Below are 20,621 nucleotides of genomic sequence, written 5' to 3'. Positions count from 1 at the left end.
CTGTGACCTCCCCATCCTCCCACCCATCTACCCAGTGCTGGACTACAGGTGTCGGCCACCACGCCTGTGACCTCCCCATCCTCCCGCCCCATCTACCCAGTGCTGGACTACAGGTGTCGGCCACCACGCCTGTGACCTCCCCATCCTCCCGCCCCATCTACCCAGTGCTGGACTACAGGTGTCGGCCACCACGCCTGTGACCTCCCCATCCTCCCACCCATCTACCCAGTGCTGGACTACAGGTGTCGGCCACCACGCCTGTGACCTCCCCATCCTCCCGCCCCATCTACCCAGTGCTGGACTACAGGTGTCGGCCACCACGCCTGTGACCTCCCCATCCTCCCGCTCCATCTACCCAGTGCTGGACTACAGGTGTCGGCCACCACGCCTGTGACCTCCCCATCCTCCTGCTCCATCTACCCAGTGCTGGACTACAGGTGTCGGCCACCACGCCTGTGACCTCCCCATCCTCCTGCTCCATCTACCCAGTGCTGGACTACAGGTGTCGGCCACCACGCCTGTGACCTCCCCATCCTCCCACCCCGTCTACCCAGTGCTGGACCCAATGCCTCTGTTTTTTCTTTTTCTTCCTGTGCTGGGAATCCAACTGAGGGCCTTACACATTCCAAGTGGCTCCACACCCTGAGCTGTAGTCCCAGCCTTCAATTATCTTTAACCAGGCTTTCACTGCTAAATTTAGAACATTGTTAAACTGCAAGCACTTTAACCCATCTCTTTCACTACTTCTATTACCCTTATCCATCCATCCATCCGTCCCTCCCTCCCTCCCTCCCTCCCTTCATCCCTCCATCCCTCCCTTCATCCCTCCATCCGTCCCTCCCTCCCTCCCTCCCTTCCTCCCTCCATCCCTCCCTTCATCCCTCCATCCCTCCCTCCATCCCTCCCTCCCTCCCTCCATCCATCCATCCCTCTATCCATCCCTCCATCCATCCATCTACTCACTGCTTCATTTAAAGAATCTCTATTTGGAATATTTCAAATGCAAAAAAAAAAAAAAAAAGTAACCTGGGCTGGAGAGATGGCTCAGAGGTTAAGAGCACTGACTGCTCTTCCAGAGGTCCTGCGTTCAATCCCCAGCAACCACATGGTGGCTCACAACCATCTGTAATGTGATTTGGTGCCCTCTTCTGGCCTGCAGGTGTACGTGCAAGCAGAGCACTATATATATATATAATAAACAATAAATAAATCTTTTCTAAAAAAGAGTAACCAAATTCAAACAAACAAACAAGCACTTGAAATTCCCAACCAAAACTACTTACTTACTCATTGCCTGTGACTTTCGCGGTTTTGATGGAGGATGTATAGAGGACACAGCAAAGGTGTTAGCAAAGAGAGTTGTCTAGTGGCAGGAGATACTTGAAGGTGACAGCCCTCTAGCTGCTGACCACGGGTCAGCACTGGACACCTTCTTTTAATGCCGTCATATATTTATACATACGTCTATGTGGCACCACCTGTGCTACCAAGGGAGTGTGTTGAGAGATACTCATAAATAGGGCTTTGACTACAAGACAGACTAGCGCGATCAGGGGTGGAGCGCAGGGATCCAACAGAGAGAGAAAAACTACTAAGTTTGAAAGCAAAAAGAGCCCTGGACTGAGGCCTTTTGAGGACACAGAAGGGGCGGAAGTGTGGCGAGACCCACAGACCAGTCGCCCGGCTTTTGACAACACAGAGGAGCGACTTTTGAAAGGATCCAGCCTGCAAATCCCACTTTGTCTCTTGTCGTTGCTGCTTCACGCGGCCTTTCTATAGGATGGAGAATTTCACGACCACCGCCGCCGTTCATTCACTCACTCGTTGCGCAAATAGTTGAAAGAGTGCCTGGGGCGCTCCCGGCCCTGCAGGTGACCCAAGCAGCCACCCCTGGGAGGCGAACGGGGCTCTGGGCTCCCAGGCGGCAGCCTATGCTCCCGACCGAGGCTCACCTGGTTCCCGTGGCCGGCAGGAGCGCAGACGCTGGGGTCAGACTTGGCTCCAGCCTGGCTGGCGGCGGCGGCGCTGCGGACGCGGAGGCCGGCAGTTCCCGAGCCAGCCGTTGCTGCAGAACCCGCCAGCGTTCCGGCTGTGCGGGTGACGGGCGAGCAAGGCGAGAATGGCATCGGGGCAAGAAGGGATACCTGGCTGCCTTCCGCATACCTGGGCCGTGGGAACTCTGTTGATCTAGAAATAGGCACGAGAATAAGAGGTCCCTTTTCTCCTGTGTAAGGATCACATAAGCAAGGGCCGATCAGGGCGGGGTGGATACAAGAGGTATGGGTTGAACTTTCCTCTCATTCCCATTTATCTTTCTCAGCTTTTACGGAAGATTCCACGAGGTGGGAATGTCGGGTGGGCTTTCCCTTGTAGAGACTGGAACCAGGGCCAAAGAAAAGGTCGACGGACTTGTCTAGATGCCCAGTCTGTCGGAACTCATCACCACGTTTCCCCGTACTCCCAGAGGCATGAAGTAAATCTTTAAAATTCTCTAAATTGACGTTCTTTAAATTCTCCAATTTTTCCTTTAAATTTCTACAAGTTCTAAATTTCTAAAGGGTAAGAGTCAGTCTCAAACCCGAGTAATGGGTTTTGGGGTGTTCTAGATGCAGTCTCATAATAACCCAGGCTGGCCTCTTGACTAATTACTCGGCAGAGGCTGGTCTTGAACTCTTGGGTTTTTCCAAGTTCTGGAATTACAGGCTGAAATGGAATGACCTACCTGCCGTGTGTGTGTGTGTGTGTGTGTGTGTGTGTGTGTGTGTGTGTGCGTGCACGTATTCCCCCTTCCTTTCCAGTACTGGGTATTGAACCCAGGTCCTTGCAAATAAATGCCAGGCAGGTCCCCAGCCTGAAAGCGCACACTCACGACGTCTACTTCTGACCTTGTGCCTTAGACTCCCTGTGGGTCCCTGGAATCTCCTTCTGAAACTTCCAAGGTGTGTTCCTCTGCTTGAGAAAACTTAATAGCTGCTAGGACCGCCTGGAGGGAAAGCCGGGGCTTTGAGGCAGGGCTAATTATTTGCCTTAAAGGGCTGGTTTCGTCAGCATCTCAACGAGTAAGCCATATGTCTGTCCTTGAGCAGATGGGAATGCAACAGCTTTCTGGACAGGGCCTGTCTGTTCTTGCGAGTGTTTCTTGGAAATTGCCAGCTCCAGTGAGCAGGTGGCTCGCAGTCCAAAGATCTTTTGGCTTCCTTCCCTGACGCTGTCACAGTGGCTGGCTTTCCTGCCATGGCGCCAGGCATTCGCCCGACCGACCACAAAGAGGCGCGCGCGGCATGCGCCGCAGCCTCCTCCTTCGCGCCCTGTGGCACAGTCCTCGGGTGTTCCGGCCTCGGCTGCCCCAGCTGTGTCCCTCTTCTCGCGAGAGCCTCCCCGTCTGCGCGCTCCTCCCTGGACACCCCGCCCCATGGGCAGGTTCCATATTGGGTAAGATCTCGGCCCGCGGAGCGTCGCCCCCCGGGAGCTGTTCTCGCGAGAGTTCCGCGAGAGGCTCCCGGCCGCTGCCAGTGGGCTCGCGGCCACAGGGAGCCCGAGCGGGCGCCGTAGCGCGAGCGGGTGCCGTGCGGCGTCGGTCCGGGGTGCGGCCGCAGGGGGACGGCGGCGGGAGCAGCCTCGAGCCGCGCAGCCGCCTCCCGCACGTCGCCGAGGCTCGTAGGAGCCGCCGCGGCTGACGGGCGCCGCGCGCCGGGGGTGGGCGGGGGAGGGTCGCAGCCTCCCCACACCTGCGCGGGGTCCGGTTTGCCGCGAGCGGCGGGCGCAGAGGCCAGCGCGCGGGCGGCTGCAGGCAGGGGCTTCCCCCCCCCTTCCCCGCCCTGCTCGGCCACCTCCTCGCCCCGCGGCCACCGCTGGAAGATGTCTCAGGAGAGGCCCACGTTCTACCGGCAGGAGCTGAACAAGACCATCTGGGAGGTGCCCGAGCGATACCAGAACCTGTCCCCCGTGGGCTCGGGCGCCTATGGCTCCGTGTGGTGAGTGTCGTCGGGCCTCGGGGTCGGGGGACGCGGTGGAGGAAGCAGGGTGGCCCTGCATGCCTGGAGGGCCAGGCCTGTCCCCCGCAGCTCAGCGATGCGCCCAGCGGCAGGAATTCTCCTCCGGGTGCGTGTGGGGGTTGCAAGGGGGTTAGTTTGGAGCAGTGCGTGCCCTGCATCCCTCACCCTGCACACGCAGGTAGGTGGGTGAAAGCGTGTGCAGGAGCCGGTCAGCCGTGGGCGCGGTGCGATGGTGCTCCATCCTGCGCGCTCCCCTGCTTAGAAGGTTGTTTCTCCCGTGGGTGTGGGTGTGGGGGTCCTCCTACAGCAGTGCAGCCCAAAGACCCTGTCCCCGGTGCCGCCACTTGGAATGCAGGAGCCCTGCCCTGGGGAGCAGATGAACTGGGCGGAGCTTCTGCGAAGAGCAATTAGGCAAAGCCTGACCCGGGGACTGCGGTCACCTGAACGAAACTTGAAAGGAAAAGCTCTCCCTTCCCGTAATTTATTTTTTTTCCATTTTTTCTGCAAGCCTCCGTCGAAAAATCCTGGTTTCGGAAACGTTCTTTGGGAATTCGCTCTTGAATTAGCAGCACCCCGAAGAGCTTAAAATACCGACTTTTATCTCGGGGAGCGCGGTGCCAGCTTGCGTGGTGTGTTTCCGATTCGGTTGAAAGCGTATTTCCTTTACGGGGAGGGAAGGAGGGTGGCAGCGCCTGCAAGGACGCTCCAGCTCGCCGCTTGGTCACATTACTACTGCTCATTTCAGTATTGTTTAACAAAACAAATTTTCCCTGCGGAGCCAGAGGGATTCTGATCCCTTGGGCACCCTTCAAGACCAAAAAGGTAGGACTAGTGTCGGAGGTGTAGTTTTTAGTTGAAATAGTTCTTGGGAATGCTTAAGTCCTGTAGGTTTGCAGAGAGGTTTGTCAGCTTTTAAGCACCGAGGTATGTCGTGGTTTTCCTGAGAACTCGGAGCATAAGTAGCAAAGGAAACAATGCTTTTCATTAATTAACACCGTGGTTTTTTATTTAATTTTTTTTGTTCGCTTGACACAGGGGCTCACTGTTGATCCCTGGCTGGCCTTGAACTCACAGATCTTGTCTGCCAGCGCTGAGAAGAAAGGCTTTTGGTACCATGCAAGGCCCTGCGAGGGATTTCAAATTCAGTCCATACCATAAAATTTCCACTGCAAAAGTGTTTTAGGAGCGTTCAAAGACTCATATATTATTGTTTAAACTTAGTATCATTTTTAGAGCTCCTGATCTGAAAGTAAATATCAGATTCATCAGATTAGCCCTTTTTGTGTTTTAGTAATTTATATGCATTCACATTTTCTAAAAGAGTCTGTGAAATGATGTTTGTTTTGTTTTGGAACAAATTCCAGGCTTCTGGATGTGTTAATCTTTAAGTATGAGTCCTGTGTTACTTAGAGCCACATCATGAATTTCCTGTTTGGTAGAATCTTCTGGGTAATTGAGATTGTGCAATTGTGTCCAGCAACAGATAGAGTTGCATTTGCTAGTTCATGCTGGGCAAGTTAGGTTGCAGATGGTAGCAACATGACAGCCTTCTGCCTGTTAACAGAATGGGAGTTTACATTTTAAAGGAAGTGGCAGCAATTTACATTCCATGTATTTGTGATTGGTTTGTTATAATCATTGTTTCTCCAATACTTAATAGCTCCTTAAGTACCTCCATTTTTCATTCCTAACTGTTACAGTATCAGGCTTTTGTTTCCATTTGAATGCTAGGGAGTGATGCAACAGAGCAGCTCCACCGCCCTGCCAGGGTGAACTTACAAGGTTTCCTATGGACAGTGCTCAGAAGAGCAGGTTTACAGTGAGGTGACGCTAAACCCAACGCCACTTCTCAAGTGCTGTTCTTTTCTGTGAAGGAGAACTGAGCACAACCTGTAATTTGAAAGGACTTCTACCACACAGCTCCCTGAAGTAGGAGGAGCTGGACCAGTGCTGTAACTCAGTGCCTGCCCTGGCCTTGCTGTGGGAGGCCCTGCATTCCTTTCCCAGCACGCAGGGACAGCACAGAGCAGCTCACTTTGAAGAAGATTCAAAAGGTGTGCAGCAGACGGCCTCCTGTTTCTCTTTATTCAGTATCAGCCACTGCTCAGTTCCTTGTCTTTCCAGAGAGGCAGTTCCTTTTCTTTCTCTCTTTCATTTTTTTTCCAGAAAGTTTTATTATTTATTTATTTGATTTTTCTGTAGCCCTGGCTGTCCTGGACCTGCTTTGTAGACCAGGCTGGCAATGAACTCAGAGATCCGCCTGCCTCTGCCTCCCAAGGCTCAGATTAAAGGTGTGCACCACACCCAGCGAAAGGCAGAATTTCTACCATAAAGATTTAAGATGAAGCTTATAACTTATCGATGGAAGAAAAGATAACTGAGATTGTGTATGATGACCGAACAAATGTCACCTCTCTGAAGTTATGTGAAATTGTGTTTTCAATTAGCAGTTTTTTTAGGTGTGACTGAAAATACCTTTTGAAATTTTTTGGGGGGGGATGGGGGGACAACCCTTGCTGTCCTGGAACTCACATTGTAAACCTGGCTTGCCTCTGTCTCTCTGAGTGCTGGCACTAAAGGCATGTGACTTTAGACCTGGCTTCTTGAATTTCCTTTTTTTTTTTTTTTAAGAGTTATTTACTAATTACACATACAGTGTTTTGCCTGCCTATATGCCTGCATGTCAGAAGAGGGCACCAGATCTCATTATAGATGGCTATGAGCCGTGTGGTTACTGGGAATTAAACTTAGGACTTTTAGAAGAACAGACAGTGCTCTTAACCTCTGAGCCATCTCTCTAGTCATTGAATTTCGTTTTTAATCCACTTTGAGGCCTGTATTCTTTTTCTTCACCTTCATCCTCTAAGACAGTTTGATGTTGGAGAGTAATGAAGTCTATTTGAGTGCAAATAATTGAGGGGAATTTAGACTAGCCTTGAGAAGAGAAAGGCAGTCCTGTTGGTGCGCTGTATTATATCAGTGAGGGTTAGACCTATAATGACACAAAATCTTTTATGCCTCATTGAGCTGGACCTGAGGTCTCTTCAAAAAAAGCATCTCTGAATGGGACACGATACACTTTGATTTGTAACTTAATTTTTTTCTTTTAAGTTCAAGTTTATTTTTTATTTTAATTAGCAAGATGCAGTGAACAATAACAAAAACAGTAACAAAACTGTGTTGTAATACCACCTGTGAGTCAAAGATGAATGAGAGTCAGACTAGAAATTTGGGAATTGGTATGTTTTTACAAATATCTTTTTAAAAGAGTAAAGGGAACTAAACCAAGTCTCCAAGTTTTAAGGAACTTTATTCATTGCCTGTAAAGGGAAACAAAGCAAAACTGCTCAAGACCACATTGTTGCAAAGCATTGATTTTTGTGGTTTGGGACATAAGGGGAAATCTTAGTGGTGAATTTAAGGAAATACAAACAGGAACTTGAGTGCCTTTCCTCTGGGGAAGGGGTCTCTCCAGCCCTTTGCTGGGGACACTGGGCACCATGCATCGAGGGTGAGGATTAAGAATTATTTGTAGGACAGTGGTGGCGCACGCCTTTAATCCCAGTGTTCAGGAGGCAGAGGCAGGCAGATCTCTGTGAGTTCGAGGCCAGTGTGGTCTACAAAGCGAGTCCAGGACAGTCAAGGCTACACAGAGAAATCCTGTCTCAAAAAAAAAAAATTATTTGTAGATCATCCACAGCCGTTTATTCATCAGTATGCATTGCTTACCACCAAGCCGTCCCTAGGTTCTTGAGGAAGAGTACAAAACAAGACAGCTCATTCTGTCATTGGACTTGTAGAACATATGAGTTTAGTGGCTATATTTAATGTTGCTTACTGTGTTGTAGGCATGGTGATGCACAGCTTATCAGCATGTAAACATGTAACAAAACTTATAGACAAGATTATTCCAGTAAAGATAACAAAAATAAACAAAGCTTGGGTGGGGCATGGTGGTGTACGCCTGTAATCCCAGCACTCAGGAGGCAAAGGCAGGTGGATCACTGTGAGTTCGAGGCCAGCCTGGTCTAAAAAGGGAGTCCAGGACAGCCAAGGCTACACAGAGAAACCCTGTCTCGAAAAATAAATAAATAAATAAATACACCATTATTATTGTTATTGTTGTTATGATTATGCTTAGCCATTCACCGTTAACTATTTAGTGAGCTAGGGTGAAAACAGCCCTCCGTGATTAGGTGTGGAGAGGTGACTGTCTTGACTCTTGACCATTGAGACGGCTGTGCGCTTTAGTATTAGCTGTAGTAATTGCTCATCTCTCGTCCTCCTTCCCTTCCTGCCTTCCTTCAGGACAGAGCCTGCTGGCCTTGAACTTGAACTCCTGAGTCTCTCTAGTGCTAGGATTGCAGGCGGGCACCTTCTAGCCACTTTTAGCTGACCTGTGTTCCATTTATTGTCTTTGTAACCAAAAGTAGAGTAGTTAGCTGGATGTTAACAGTCTTAATAAGAAACATTTAAATGCAAGTAATAACTCTTAGTCACAAGTCAGAGGCCAGGCCAGCCCATAGAATGAGCCTGAACCCTGTCTCAAGAGAAACAATAAACAACAAAACATGACTGGTGGGAGGGGTGTGTGTGTGTGTATGTGTGTGTGTGTGTGTGTGTGTGTGTGTGTGTGTGTGTGTGTGTATGTGATGTTCTCATTTTTATTTGGGTGTTGTGTTTGAATGTATGGCTGTACACCAGTGTGCCTGATGCCTCTGAGGCCAGAAGGGGGCGTTGGATCTTTAGGGGCTGGAGTTAACAGACGGTTGAGTCCTGGCAACCAAACCCAGGTCTTCTGGAAGAGTAGTCGGCACTCATAGCCACTGAGCCCTCTCTTCCAGCCCCAGGCTCTGGCAAGGGTTTATACAGAGAGTGGACAAAGACTGAGTTAAGAGGTCAGCCCAGCTATATAATATTCCACTCAGCTTATCACCGCACCCAGGCCTCTCAGAGCTGCCATCTTTAGTTTTGAGCATTGAGGAGTATTCTTTTGATTTCTCTTTAACACAGCCTCAGGGGTGATCTGTGTTGGCTTTCCTTCTGTGGGGAATGTTGGGAATTGTGCTGCAGGCGTAGGGCTCATGTAGAGAAATTCTTTGGACTCAGTCACTTCAGTATTAACTGGCTTTTTTGTTTGTTTTTGTTCTGATTTTTGAGACAGGGTTTCTCTGTGATATCCTTGGCTGTCCTGGACTCACTTTGTAGACCAGGCTGACCTCAAACTCACAGTGATCCACCTGCCTCTGCCTCTCTAGTGCTGGGATTTTAACTGGCATTTTAATGTGATACTTTAGTTTATCCATTATTTTCATCCCTTTCTAGCTCCATGGAGGCCGATCTTACTTCTCTGTCCTCCTTTTGCGTCGTTAGTGATTGAACCAGGGCCTTGTGCGAGCTAACCATGTTATCCACTGAGCTGCACTGTAGCCTGCAGGCTACCATTTTAGCCTAGTTCAGTGGATAAGCTGGGCTTATTTAAAGGAGTGACATGCTTGTCAGAGCTGTTTAGGTTTTGGGCCTGGAGTTCCAGCCCTTCAGGAGTCTCTTCTCATTGTGTGGCCTGCTGAAGTTGTGAGTGACAGTTCCTCTTAGTCCTTTACAGTGGCACTGGGATTACAGGACAGAGGATTCTGCAGTGGAGCTGTGCAGCTAATCTAAAGGGTAGATGACTGAACTCACTAAAGTCCTTTACTCCCTTAGCATTGATAATTGAAAATGAAGCTAATGCCCAGATGAAATCTTCTCCTGAAAAACTAGGTAGTCGGCCGGGCAGTGGTGGCGCACGCCTTTAATCCCAGCACTTGGGAGGCAGAGGCAGGCGGATCGCTGTGAGTTCGAGGCCAGCCTGGTCTACAAAGCGAGTCCAGGGCAGCCAAGGCTAACACAGAGAAACCTTGTCTCGGAAAAAAAAAAAAAAAAGAAAAACTAGGTAGTCGAGATAGGCGATTTCTGGGTTTATGAATACCATCCATTTGGAATTTATCGATATGTATTTATGGAAAGTTAAGACCAGCCATGTCAGTGTCATTTAAGTGCAGTGTATAAAAATGAAGTAACGAAACCTCACTAGGCCTTTGAAAATGTTTACGAATTTTATTTTTTTGTGAAATATTACGCAAAGTTGATTTGTTTCTATCAGAAGGGTCTAGTTGTGGTATCAGCACACCCTGTCTGCTGGCCTGACAGGCACACAGGGTTCTCTGCTCAGGCTTGTCGTGGACATGCAAATTGCGCACATGGTTTTGGAGGAAACAATTAAGACCAGAACTTTCTTTAAACTTGAATTTTTTTTCCCCAAAAGTTTCGGTTTTAGAAGTTTGAGCTTTGCAAAGAGCTTCTTTCTATAAGCTAGGCATGTTTGTGGTGAGGACTGACCAGCTTTCCATTGTACAAGCCTTTATTATAGGGAAGGCAAAACGGTATTCTGTAAAATATGCACTTAAGAGGCTGTTCTGGGTTCTGGGCATGTTCCCGTCCCAGGCCGATGATGAGACAGTGGTGCAGTTATGTCTGTGACAGGCTCTAAGTTTTGGTCTTGGGGGACTGGATAGATTCTGTGTATGTGGAGTGTTAAAAGGTATCTCTCCAGGGGCGTGGCTCTGGGTGTTAGGCGGTGATTTCCATGTGTGATGTGTGGGTTGCTGTTAAGGTACAGGGTATGGAATGTTAACACAGTATAAAAATGTTCACCTTTCTGAAGCTGCGCTGACAATGGAAAAAGAAAGTCAGTCCTGTTTATAGTGTCAGGGTAAGTGATACTGAGAATATAAAACCTGGAAAGCGAGGAGCAGAGTGGGCTGTGCTCTCCCTTCCTCCCTTCTTTTCTTTCTTTTTCTCTTTCTTTCTTTCTTTCTGTCTTCCTCTCAGTACTAGGTCCTTGCACGTGCCAGGCAAGCATCTACTATTTGCCTTCCTGTGTTGTACTTTTAAGCAAGAGGGTGGGTGGTGGTGCAAGTGACAGTTGAGGGAAGATTAAGCTAAAGGGTTGGCCATGAGTGGGGGGAGCAGGCAAGAACTTTGTGTATTGAAGGATTATATTAACAAAAGCCCCTGTGCTAAACGATCATCATAGCAGGAGGTGAAGAGTTGGGGGTCAGTCAGAAGGGATTTGCCCCAAACAGGGAGGGATCCTATAAAGTTGTGTTTGTCTTTGTAAGGACCAACTTCTTCTGAGAAAGGAAGCTGAGGTGGGTTATAGACAGAGGAGACCTGGGATTTAGCTCTCTAGTCTTTCATTTTTGCTCCTAACTGATAGAGGTATTTCCTGTTTGTGGTTTAGAATAGCACCAAAGAGAGGAATCATTGCAGAGCCCCGACCTTTGCCCGAAGCTCTCCTTCCACAGGCCCAAGAGCACCAGAGCCAGAAGTCTTGTTGAGCTCTGGAAGTTCAGGTACTCCATTCCAGCTCCCTAAATAACGTAGGCTTGCTTCAACTTCTTTGTGGCAGGGTTTTGTTGCCAAAAGGAAGGGAGCAGTGAGATTAGCTGTTAAATTCATCTGAAAGAGGAAGATGAGCCGCTGGCAGGTTGGGTGTTTTCTAACGTCTTTGGCTTCTAGGCTCTTTCTTAATACTGGGTCATGTTTTAAGTCACTTTTATCTTCCTCAGAGTGTCTAAGTATTTGGGATTCCGTTTATTTTGTTCTTTGTGTCTGTTTCCATCCCTGTTTCCCTCGTCATGTGACCTGGCACTGATGTTCTGGCTGTGAGGCTCCAAGGACTGCTAACTTGAATAGATGTGACAGACAGGTGCTTACAGGTGTCCTGTAACTACAGCTCTGCTGGCCTGGCGTGGCCGCCTTCTTGTGAGCTCCTTTCTTCTTTCTTCAAAACTGTCCCCCTTTACCATTTTATCATCTGGTTGCAGAAACTAAGTTACTGCAAGCACAGATTCCCATGGCAACATAACACAAAGGCAATAGAACAAATGTTTATTCTGTCTAGACCTGCTGTCTGACTAACTGTAGACCCCGAACATGTTTGCTCCTGTTGCATTGAAAAAATGTGGTTACAGATCCTTGATTCCCGTAAAACCTCCTCCTCCCCTTAGTGGTGTTGCCACTGTGCTTGTGACACGAAGGAAGTTGTATGTGAGCCCTACTCGCTGCTGGTCTGACCCAAAGTACATAATGCTTCTGTCTCCAAGCTTGCAGTCCATAGCATACAGCGCACAACCACACCTAAAACAACATTCATCCCTTTGTTGTCATAAATTCATCAGTTTAGTATTGTTAGTGCTAGGCATTGTGTATAAAGCCCAACAAAAGCAAGGGAGCTGGGAAGAGGCTGCCGTGAAAGCTTGAGGACCTGAGCTAGATTTCTAGCACCAAGTAAAAGCTGGCACAGCACACTTTGTATCTCAGCGCTGGGGTGGAACAGCAGGATCCTTTGGGCTAGCTGGCCAGGTTGTTGAGCTCCAGATTCAGTGAGAAAGCCTTTCTTAGAACAAGGTGGAAGATACCTACGGTCAGCCTCTGACCTACACACACACACACACACACACACACACACACACACACATGCATGCACAAAAGCAGAAAGAGACCCAGATTGCTTTGACGTCTTTGTAGCTTTTCTTTTGCATTTGTTTAGTATTTCTTGTCATCTCAAAGCTACCTTTATATTTCTAAAGACTCTTCTGCCTCTCTCTCAAGTGACATCCTAATAGTTTGTCACATCTAGGGCAGCCTGGTGCCAGGGTATGTATTGGAAAACTGTGTCAGAGAACCCTTTCCATCTGGTGATTCAGATCTGGAGAGGGTGACATCAGCATGTGCCCACAAGAGGTCAAAAAAAAACAAAACAAAACCTCTTCTGATGTGTGAGGGCTCTGGGAGGCTGTGAGTGAGAGTAGTTGGTGTGGATCCCTTTGCGCTGTGTGCATGTGGAGCGTCGTCATGTGCTTGTAATGATGTCTTTACTCGTTCCTGTACCACTCAGCTTGGGGTGTCTGGCTTGTGCAAGTATTGAGTTCAGCTTGTATTACTCCATTCCTGTAGCAGATCTAACTTAATTCCCAGAAATATTTTCTTTATTCTTAGTATCCTCAGTAGCTGAACCTCCCCCTTTACCCTCCCCCTTAAACCTTTCATTTAGGGCTTTTTCTAGCTTAAACCTCCTTGAACTTGGATTTAGGAATACTTAGTTTCTATTTGTTGTTTTCTTTTGAGTCTACCTGTTGCCAATGAAGACTTTAGATCTCTTTCTCATCTGTAAAATACAAAACAACAACAGAAACACAACTCCTAATACTTATTGTGTGAAATATTGATGTTAACATCTTGTATTGGTATATTTCTATCATTCCTTGACTGTGTGTGTGTGTGTGTGTGTGTGTGTGTGTGTGTGTGTGTGTGTGTAAATGTTCTTACATGGGTTTGTGTGTGTGTTGAGATCAGAGGTTAACGGCAGTTTTTGTCCTCTGTTACTTTCCATCCTTTTGCCAGTGTCTCTCACTGAAGCTGGAGCTAACGGATTGATAGATGAGCTGTTGCCTCCAAGGTCTTTCTTGTTTCCAGGCGTACAGCATCATGCCTGTTTTTGTTTGTTTGGTTTGTTTTTTAGTGTTGGTAGTGGGGACCTGACTCAGATCTTCCTGTTTGCTGGTGTGAGTGCTTTCCTGACTGCTGTTTGCTTAGGCTTCTGCCTGCGTCCGTTCTCGGGGCTTCATGCTTGGATGGTCTCTTTTGGAATGAGCAGTCTCAGTGTTAAATGATGCTGATACTAGTCAAAAACTTTAAAAAGGAACAGTTGAGAATGTGGTCCAGGGGCTGAAGAGAGGCTTCTGTAGTTATGAGCCCTGGCTGTTCCTGGAGAAGAATATTCCCAGCACCCACAGGGTGGCCCACAACTGCCTCTTAATTCCAACTCCATGGGATCCAACACCATGCACAGAGATGTGTGCAATATACATGAAAAAAAAAGTGTGATTTGTTACTTCTTTGCATCCCCAAACTCTGTTTATACCCCCAAAATTGTGTGACATAGGGTCCTTCCTCTACCTGTGAGCCTCCTGGGCAGGGCTGGTGCTTCCTTGTGGGTCTGACAAGTATTGTGTATTTAACAGCAGTGCTATCTCCTAATGTTAAGATTTATAGCAATTTCCCATTGTGATGGCCCCCCTCCTTCTCTCTCCTCTCCTCTCTCTCCCTCTCTCCCTTCTTCCTTCCCTCCGTGTGTGTGTGTGTGTGTGTGTGTGTGTGTGTGAGAGAGAGAGAGAGAGACAGACAGACAGACAGACAGACAGACAGCTTTGTTGAAAACTGCTTGTGCAGCTGTACATATTTAAAATAGTTGGTCTTGAGTGAAACTAGAGGCTGACTTGAACACTCGACCTTTCAGCAGAGGGGAAAGCTATACATTCTTCAGGGCTTCCATCAGCATGACTTTTGCTGTTTCCAGGAGAACATGAGAGAACATTGACAAGGCCCCAAGCTTAATGGTTAGGACAGCTTGGGTAGAATGTGTGTTCTCAGTCACGTGGATAACTGTGTGCTGCTGGGAAGAAACAATGTATATGAATAACTTTTGTTTTCAGTTGGTCATGATCCCACTTAAGGGTTGTAAATGTTCCTGGAAGGGAACGCTTATTTAGGACGTTAGCATCAAGTCCAAATCTGAAGGTTAGTGTTTTCCCCAGCATCTCTGATGTTTTCTGGCTTTTTCTCTTCTATCTTCTTTTTAGTAGATAGCCTTTTCAGAGTTCTAAAAAGATAATGCTCAGGCCAGTCAGGGCTGTATAGTGAGACCCCCATCTCAAAAACAAACAAACTTTAGAAAAGCAAGAGAACTTGAGGTAAACACAGAAACAGGAAGCCGTAGTGTTTGTTTGGCACCATCTAGATACATAGTCCTTGCGGGCCTGGACCACACTGTGCAACCAGCTTGGCTTTAGGTTCATGGCAGTCGGGATTACAAGCGTGCACCCCTATCCTATAATTACATATAATTTGACTTCAGATTTCAAGAATGTCTTTTTGGAGATGCAGTTCGGTGGTAGACTAGTTGGCAAGCAGGCACAAAAGTCCTGGGTCTCATCCCCTGCAGAGCAAGGAAAAGAGGGCAAAAGAAGAAAGTGCTCTGGTGGGTGGTGCTCCGGTTGTGTAGGTGTGGTGGTGCACTCGAGAGACTGAGGTCAGCATGGGCTGCCTTGTGATAACCCTATTTCAAAACTGAAAACATCTATTTTTGTGAACTCCAAGTATAATGAGATGTAAAAGTTTCTGTAGTACCCTGCTTTCCCTGATAACTTTTAATTTTTTTAATGATTTGTAGCCTCGATTTTGTTAACAATTATATTTTGTTATGAACTTATTAACCGAGAGTACCTCACTTATAAACCAACTAACCTAAACAATAGGAATACAATCAGTTCCGAGGAGCGATTCTCCTGGCGTAGTCAGCAGGATTTCTTCTGCTGGAACTCAGAGCCTCAGCCAGAGCCCAGATCTCTGAAGCCTTCCCTCGAGCAGTTCTCTCTAGGAGCATCACGAAGTGGATCAGTGAACAGCTAAAACTATCCCCAGTGTCCAGAACGGCAGCTGCCACCTCCTGTTTGGGTTCCTATATATACCTCCCCCGGAGTCTGGTCACAGGTTTTCTTCAGCTGGCAACACCTCAAGCGTGAGGTGGTTCGTCTTCCAGATTAACTTCACCTGTTCTCTCACAAGTCCATTCCCTATCCCACTCTTGGGATCATATCAGAAACCATGTTTATCTCTCCTTTCATGATTTTCAAAAAATTATTGTGCATTGGTGTTTTGCTTGTGTATATATCTGTGTGGGGGTGTCAGATCCCCAGAACTGGAATTACATACAGTTGTGCCATATGGGTGGTGCTGGGAGTTGAACCTGGGTACTCTGGAAGAGCAGCCAGTGTTCCTAACAGCGGAGCCATCTCTCCAGCCCCTCCGTGATAACTCTTTTGCACATTTCTTTAAGGATACTCTTGGGAGATGTAGCGCTGACTTTCTTGGAACAGATTCACATTATGTATCTATATGGCTCAGCCTTACGTGCATATGGAGTTTATATTTAAATATATCTTGGTGGTTGGAATGGTTACTGGTCTTGCACCTGGGTTTGGGTCCCAATACCCACATCAGGCAACTCACAGCTGCCTGTAACCCTTAGGCCTCTGAGGGCACCTGCACTTGCATATGCACACACCTACACACAGACACGTATACACATGAATAAAAACATATCTTTTAAAAATGAATCTAAGTATTAGCATTGCCAAATGAGAAGTTACGGAAATTAGGGCAGGGCATGAGCCAGTTATGTGAAGATTTGGAAACCTGAGATGTGTGTATCTTATTTTCTTTTCCTATTGCTTTGATAAAGTATCCTGACAACAGTAATGTAAAGGAAAACAGTTTCTCTTGGCTCACAGTTCAAGAACACAGTCCTTTATGGGGAAGGATTGCCTTCTAGATGTTTATATTTATACCCACAAACCCAGGCCTTCGGTGAGTGAAGCTTCATCTTGTGGTAATCAACAGTTAATGGGAGGCGAAGTCCTTCAGCTCCCTTTCCCTATTGATATGTCCAGGATCCCAGCCAGGGAGTGGCCGGGCGCTCTGGCTCAGTCAGTGTAATCAGGGTAATCCCAGCAGGCATGCTCAGAGGCCCAACTCCAGGGCACTCTAGGCCCTGTCAAGTTACCAGCACTAACCCTCACAGTGCACACATGCACTGTTTAGAATAAAGAAACAGACTAGTGAACTCTGTGCACATGGTGTGGACACATACACAGAGGGGCGGCTTTGTGGGTTATCGAATATAGAATGGCTCTGTGGAGAAAAAAAGTATTGAGAGCTACGTTGAGAGCTGAGTAAACTACTCATTGGGGAAGCATGAAAGGGAACGAACAGCAGAAAATACCATGTAAGTGAACACACGTGAAGAGGACCAGCCTGGCCTGGCTGTGGTTCTGTGTAAGTCCTAGCCTGGAGGTCAGGGCGTAGGTCTGCAGCTGGACTCAGTCAACTGCTTCCCCAGACCTGTGTCCTGATGAGCAGCGTTTCTGTAGGCAGCAGAGAGCTGTTTGCAGGTACAGTGGGAAGGAGCGGTGTTTAAGTCTCTGCCTGAAGCATTGGCTTGAACTGATTGGAGGAAGGAAAGTGCTGCCTTGCTGTGGTCGGCAGCAGCTTACCTACAGACCCTTGCTGTGGTCGGCAGCAGCTTACCTACAGACACCTCTGTCTTTCTGATTCCCCAGCCTAACCTCTCTGTTCTTGAGGTTAGGAATGATCTGTTTTGGGTGTTTATTTTTGCTCTGTGTTCAGGTCATGACTGGATGCCAAGGATAAAAGATAAACCACAGCTTCTGCTCTCTCACAGCCTGGAGTAGGAACCAAGCATGCAGAGGGAGTGTGGCACTGAGTTCAGCCCCTAAAGGATGCCTGGCTTAGTGGTTCCCAGGCCCCATCTAAGAGCTGTTGAATACATGCACAGGTGTCTGTAGACTGACAGATGGCCAAGGACTTTGAAGGATTCTCAATTATACTTCAATAATCTTCTCTCTTCATTGTTACTTCAGAGATACGGTCAACTTCCAATGTGAGAGAAAGACCTAAAAATAATGAAAGTTTATGACATAGAAAATCCCCTGCTGGAAACTGCAGGGACAGACTTACGTTCATTTCCTCTTGTAGTATTTAAAGCTACCCTCTGGGGTCCGAGAGATGGCTCAGTTGTTGAGAGTTCACACTGTTCTCGCAAAGGATCCAAGTTCTGTCTCCAGCACCCGTGTGGGGAAGCTTCCAGCTAACTAACTGCCTATACCTCCAGTCCCAGGGGACCCAGTGCCCTCCACAGGCACGGCACTCACATGCACAAGCCCACATACAGGCACACAATTTAAACATGAACTATTTTTAAACGACCTGCTTTTTATAGTTTATAAAGCACTCAACATCCTTCACCTTATTTGAGCCTCTTCTTGGACCAGGCAGGGCTGGTGTGACTCCTGGCTTTATTACTATGGAAACAGGTGTGTGAAAGCTTTGTTTGGTTGTGTTGCGTGGTTTTTTGTTTTTTGATTTTTTTTTTTTTTTTTTGAGACAAGGTCTCTCTGTGTAGCCTTGGCTGTCCTGGACTCGCTTTGTAGACCAGGCTGGCCTCGAACTCACAGTGATCCGCCTGCCTCTGTCTCTGGAGTGCTGGGACTAAAGGCCTGCGCCACCACGCCTGGCGAAAGCTTTGTTTGGGATCACCTGCAACAGCACAAACTAGAACTCATCTTTTGACCACTGGTTTGTTCTTTGTTGTATTGCATGGTGTATGATTAAATTTGCTAAATGGAAACTGGGCATAGTGGCACACACCTGTAATCCCAGGGAGGCAGAGGCAGGTGGATTGCTGTGAGTTCTAGGACTGCCTGATCTACAAAGGGAGCCCAGGACAGCCAAGGCCACATAGAGAAATCCTGTCTCAAAAACCAAACAAAAAAAATTGCTAAATGGAATTTTCTAGATCAATAAAAATGCTCTTTTTAAAAAGTGATTTATTTTATTTTATATGCATTGTTGTTTTGCCTGCATGGGTGTCTGTGTGAAGGCGTCAGATCTTCTGGAACTGGAGTTAGAGATGGTAGCAAGCTGCCATGTGTGTGCTGAAAATTGAACCTGGATCCTTTGGAAGTGCTCTTAACCACTGTCCCATCTCTCCAGCCCAGTAAAAAGATTCTTATGTAGAAAAATACATTGGAAATACCAGCCTTGACTTACATTTGGGGGGGGGGTGGGAGGTTTGTTTGTTTTTGCTCAAAACAAAGGTAGAACCCTGTAAGTTGAAATATCAAGTCACAGTGCTCCTGACACACCTATCCACCCCAGTGTCCTGCCTTAGCAACAGAGCACACTGTGTGCGAGCACATGGGTTACTGGGACGGACGGACACTGTTGCTGAGCAATGGGAGGCTATCTGACTGCTTATCTGTCAGATAGTGGGGAAGCTCACAACAGATTTCCAAGTACTTTGCTGCTGAACAATTATCACATGCTCACTATCTTAGTGAGACCATCTGCAGCCTGGTTAGAGTCAAGACCCGTTGAGAGGCAGAGCTTAGTTCCCCTGCCCTCTACTGAGCACTGACCTTGGTGGTTGCAGGTGAGTGCTGTGGGTGAGGTTGTACCTCCTTTTCTCTGGAATCACGGTTGTAGTAGGCATGTCTAACCTGTCGCCCACAGGCTGCATTGCAGGCCGTGTGTCTCTCAGGATAGCTATGAATTCCACCTTTGTAGATGGCACTGTCCTGTCACACATTGCAAGGTTGGACACCCCTTCTCTAGAGTATAGTTTCTCAGCCCTGATGCACTTCGGCATTTGGGGTCAAATAGTTCTTCATAGTCCGAGTCTGATATAAGGTGCTTGCCCAGCAGCTTTCCTGGACAGCACCTGGTGAAGTCTAGAATGACTCCAGTGTCCTCTAGGGAAGCCTGCAGTGCAGCTCTGTGAAGAGGCCTAGGTGTAGGTGGCAAGCACAGTAGCCATGGGTCCTGCCAAGAGGATCCTTCAGCCTCAGATGTGAAAGTGACTTGGGGCTGGAGAGATGATTCAGCAGTAAAGAGCACTGGCTGCATTTTGAGAGGACCAGTGTTTGATTCCCAGCCCCCACATGGTGGCTCACATCCATTTGTAGTTCCAATTCCAAGGGAGATAAATCCTCTTCCAGCTACTGTATATACATGGCACACAGACATACATGTGGGCTAAACACTCATTCACATAAAGAAAAAATTTTTTGTTTTTTTGTTTCTTTTTACATAAAGAAAAATTTTAAAACCATTAGAGGAGACTTGCTATTGGCCACATCTTCACTGCAGCTTTCTGGGAGACAGAGCCACCTTGCTAAATTGCTTCCTAGTTCTTGACTTGCAACAATAGGAAATAATAAAATCATGTTTCAAGCTCCAGATTTTGGGGTGGTCTGTTATTCAGTACTAGATAATACCCTAAGTTCTATCATAAAATGTCCAGACATTGTATAAGGTACAAAGTTCTGTACTGAGGGAAATTAGCCTGTGGAGACACCAATTCTTCTGTTTACTGAGTTGGGTTTGTAGCATAGATAAGGAGCTGTCGAATAAGTGTTAATATTTAATGTTGATTTATTTCAATAAATCAGCAGTTACTCCTTAACCAGCTTTATACCCAAATAACCACACACAGAGACCAGGATCTGTTTAATTAGCCTAGAGCACAGTGCTGCACAATAATTACTGCATCCTAAACCTCTGAGCCAGCATGGTTTCCTCCCATTCAGATTTCCCACATTATACTTGCTTTTTACTCATACCTCATGTCCAGCTTATTCTCCTGGTGTTTCCTGGTCCTCCCCACCTGCATCCCTCCTGTCCTTCCTGCTCTCTCTCCTCCCCTCACTGCCCAGGATGTCCCACCCTATTCTCTATTGCTCAGCATTGGCTAGTTGGCTTTTGTTGGCAACACAGAGAACAAATGACAACATGTTTACACACACGTGAGACAGGAGATACTTAGAATAAACATCACAATGCAGTGTCTGGATTGAAACCAGATAGTGGGGTAGAGAAGTCAGCATTTGAATGAACAAGGGTGAACTGTACACAGCCCACAAGAACACTGCGCCAATAAGGAGC

General features: G+C 47.4%; 2 protein-coding genes and 1 long non-coding RNA gene across 6 annotated transcripts in view; 2 read left to right on the top strand and 1 right to left on the bottom strand.

The window, feature by feature from the left end:
* The window catches only part of SLC26A8 (solute carrier family 26 member 8), a 57,052-nt gene extending 53,680 nt beyond the window's left edge, over nt 1-3,372 (bottom strand). Inside the window, exons 1-2 of one of the 2 annotated variants that reach the window (XM_084754029.1) lie at nt 2,886-3,372; nt 1,953-2,224 (exon numbers count right to left, since the gene is read on the bottom strand). The gene's annotated coding sequence lies outside the window, so the exon portion shown is untranslated. Of the gene's footprint in view, nt 1-1,952 lie in introns of both variants that reach the window. The other variant, XM_084754030.1, reaches the window with a different exon arrangement.
* Nucleotides 3,373-3,517: 145 nt separating this feature from the next.
* MAPK14 (mitogen-activated protein kinase 14) overlaps nt 3,518-20,621 on the top strand; it is a 64,191-nt gene continuing 47,087 nt past the window's right edge. For both annotated transcript variants that reach the window (XM_084754061.1, XM_084754060.1), the window contains exon 1: nt 3,518-3,974. In XM_084754061.1, the coding sequence (XP_084610187.1) occupies nt 3,859-3,974 (116 nt within the window). In that variant the 5' untranslated portion in view covers nt 3,518-3,858. The remainder of the gene's footprint in view (nt 3,975-20,621) is intronic.
* Nucleotides 3,985-12,772, top strand: LOC311581627. Of its 2 annotated transcripts, XR_014773821.1 has the most exons (3): nt 3,985-9,755; nt 9,928-10,030; nt 10,550-12,772. It is a non-coding gene; the product is annotated as an uncharacterized lncRNA (long non-coding RNA). The 2 variants fall into 2 exon arrangements; XR_014773822.1 differs by having other exon boundaries at nt 9,928-12,772.

This window comes from Acomys minous (genome assembly GCF_964271855.1).
Source record: "Acomys minous genome assembly, chromosome: 13".
Lineage (NCBI taxonomy): Eukaryota > Metazoa > Chordata > Mammalia > Rodentia > Muridae > Acomys > Acomys minous.
The sequence above is the reverse complement of the archived record's forward strand: the minus strand, read 5'-3'. Positions and strand labels throughout refer to the sequence as shown.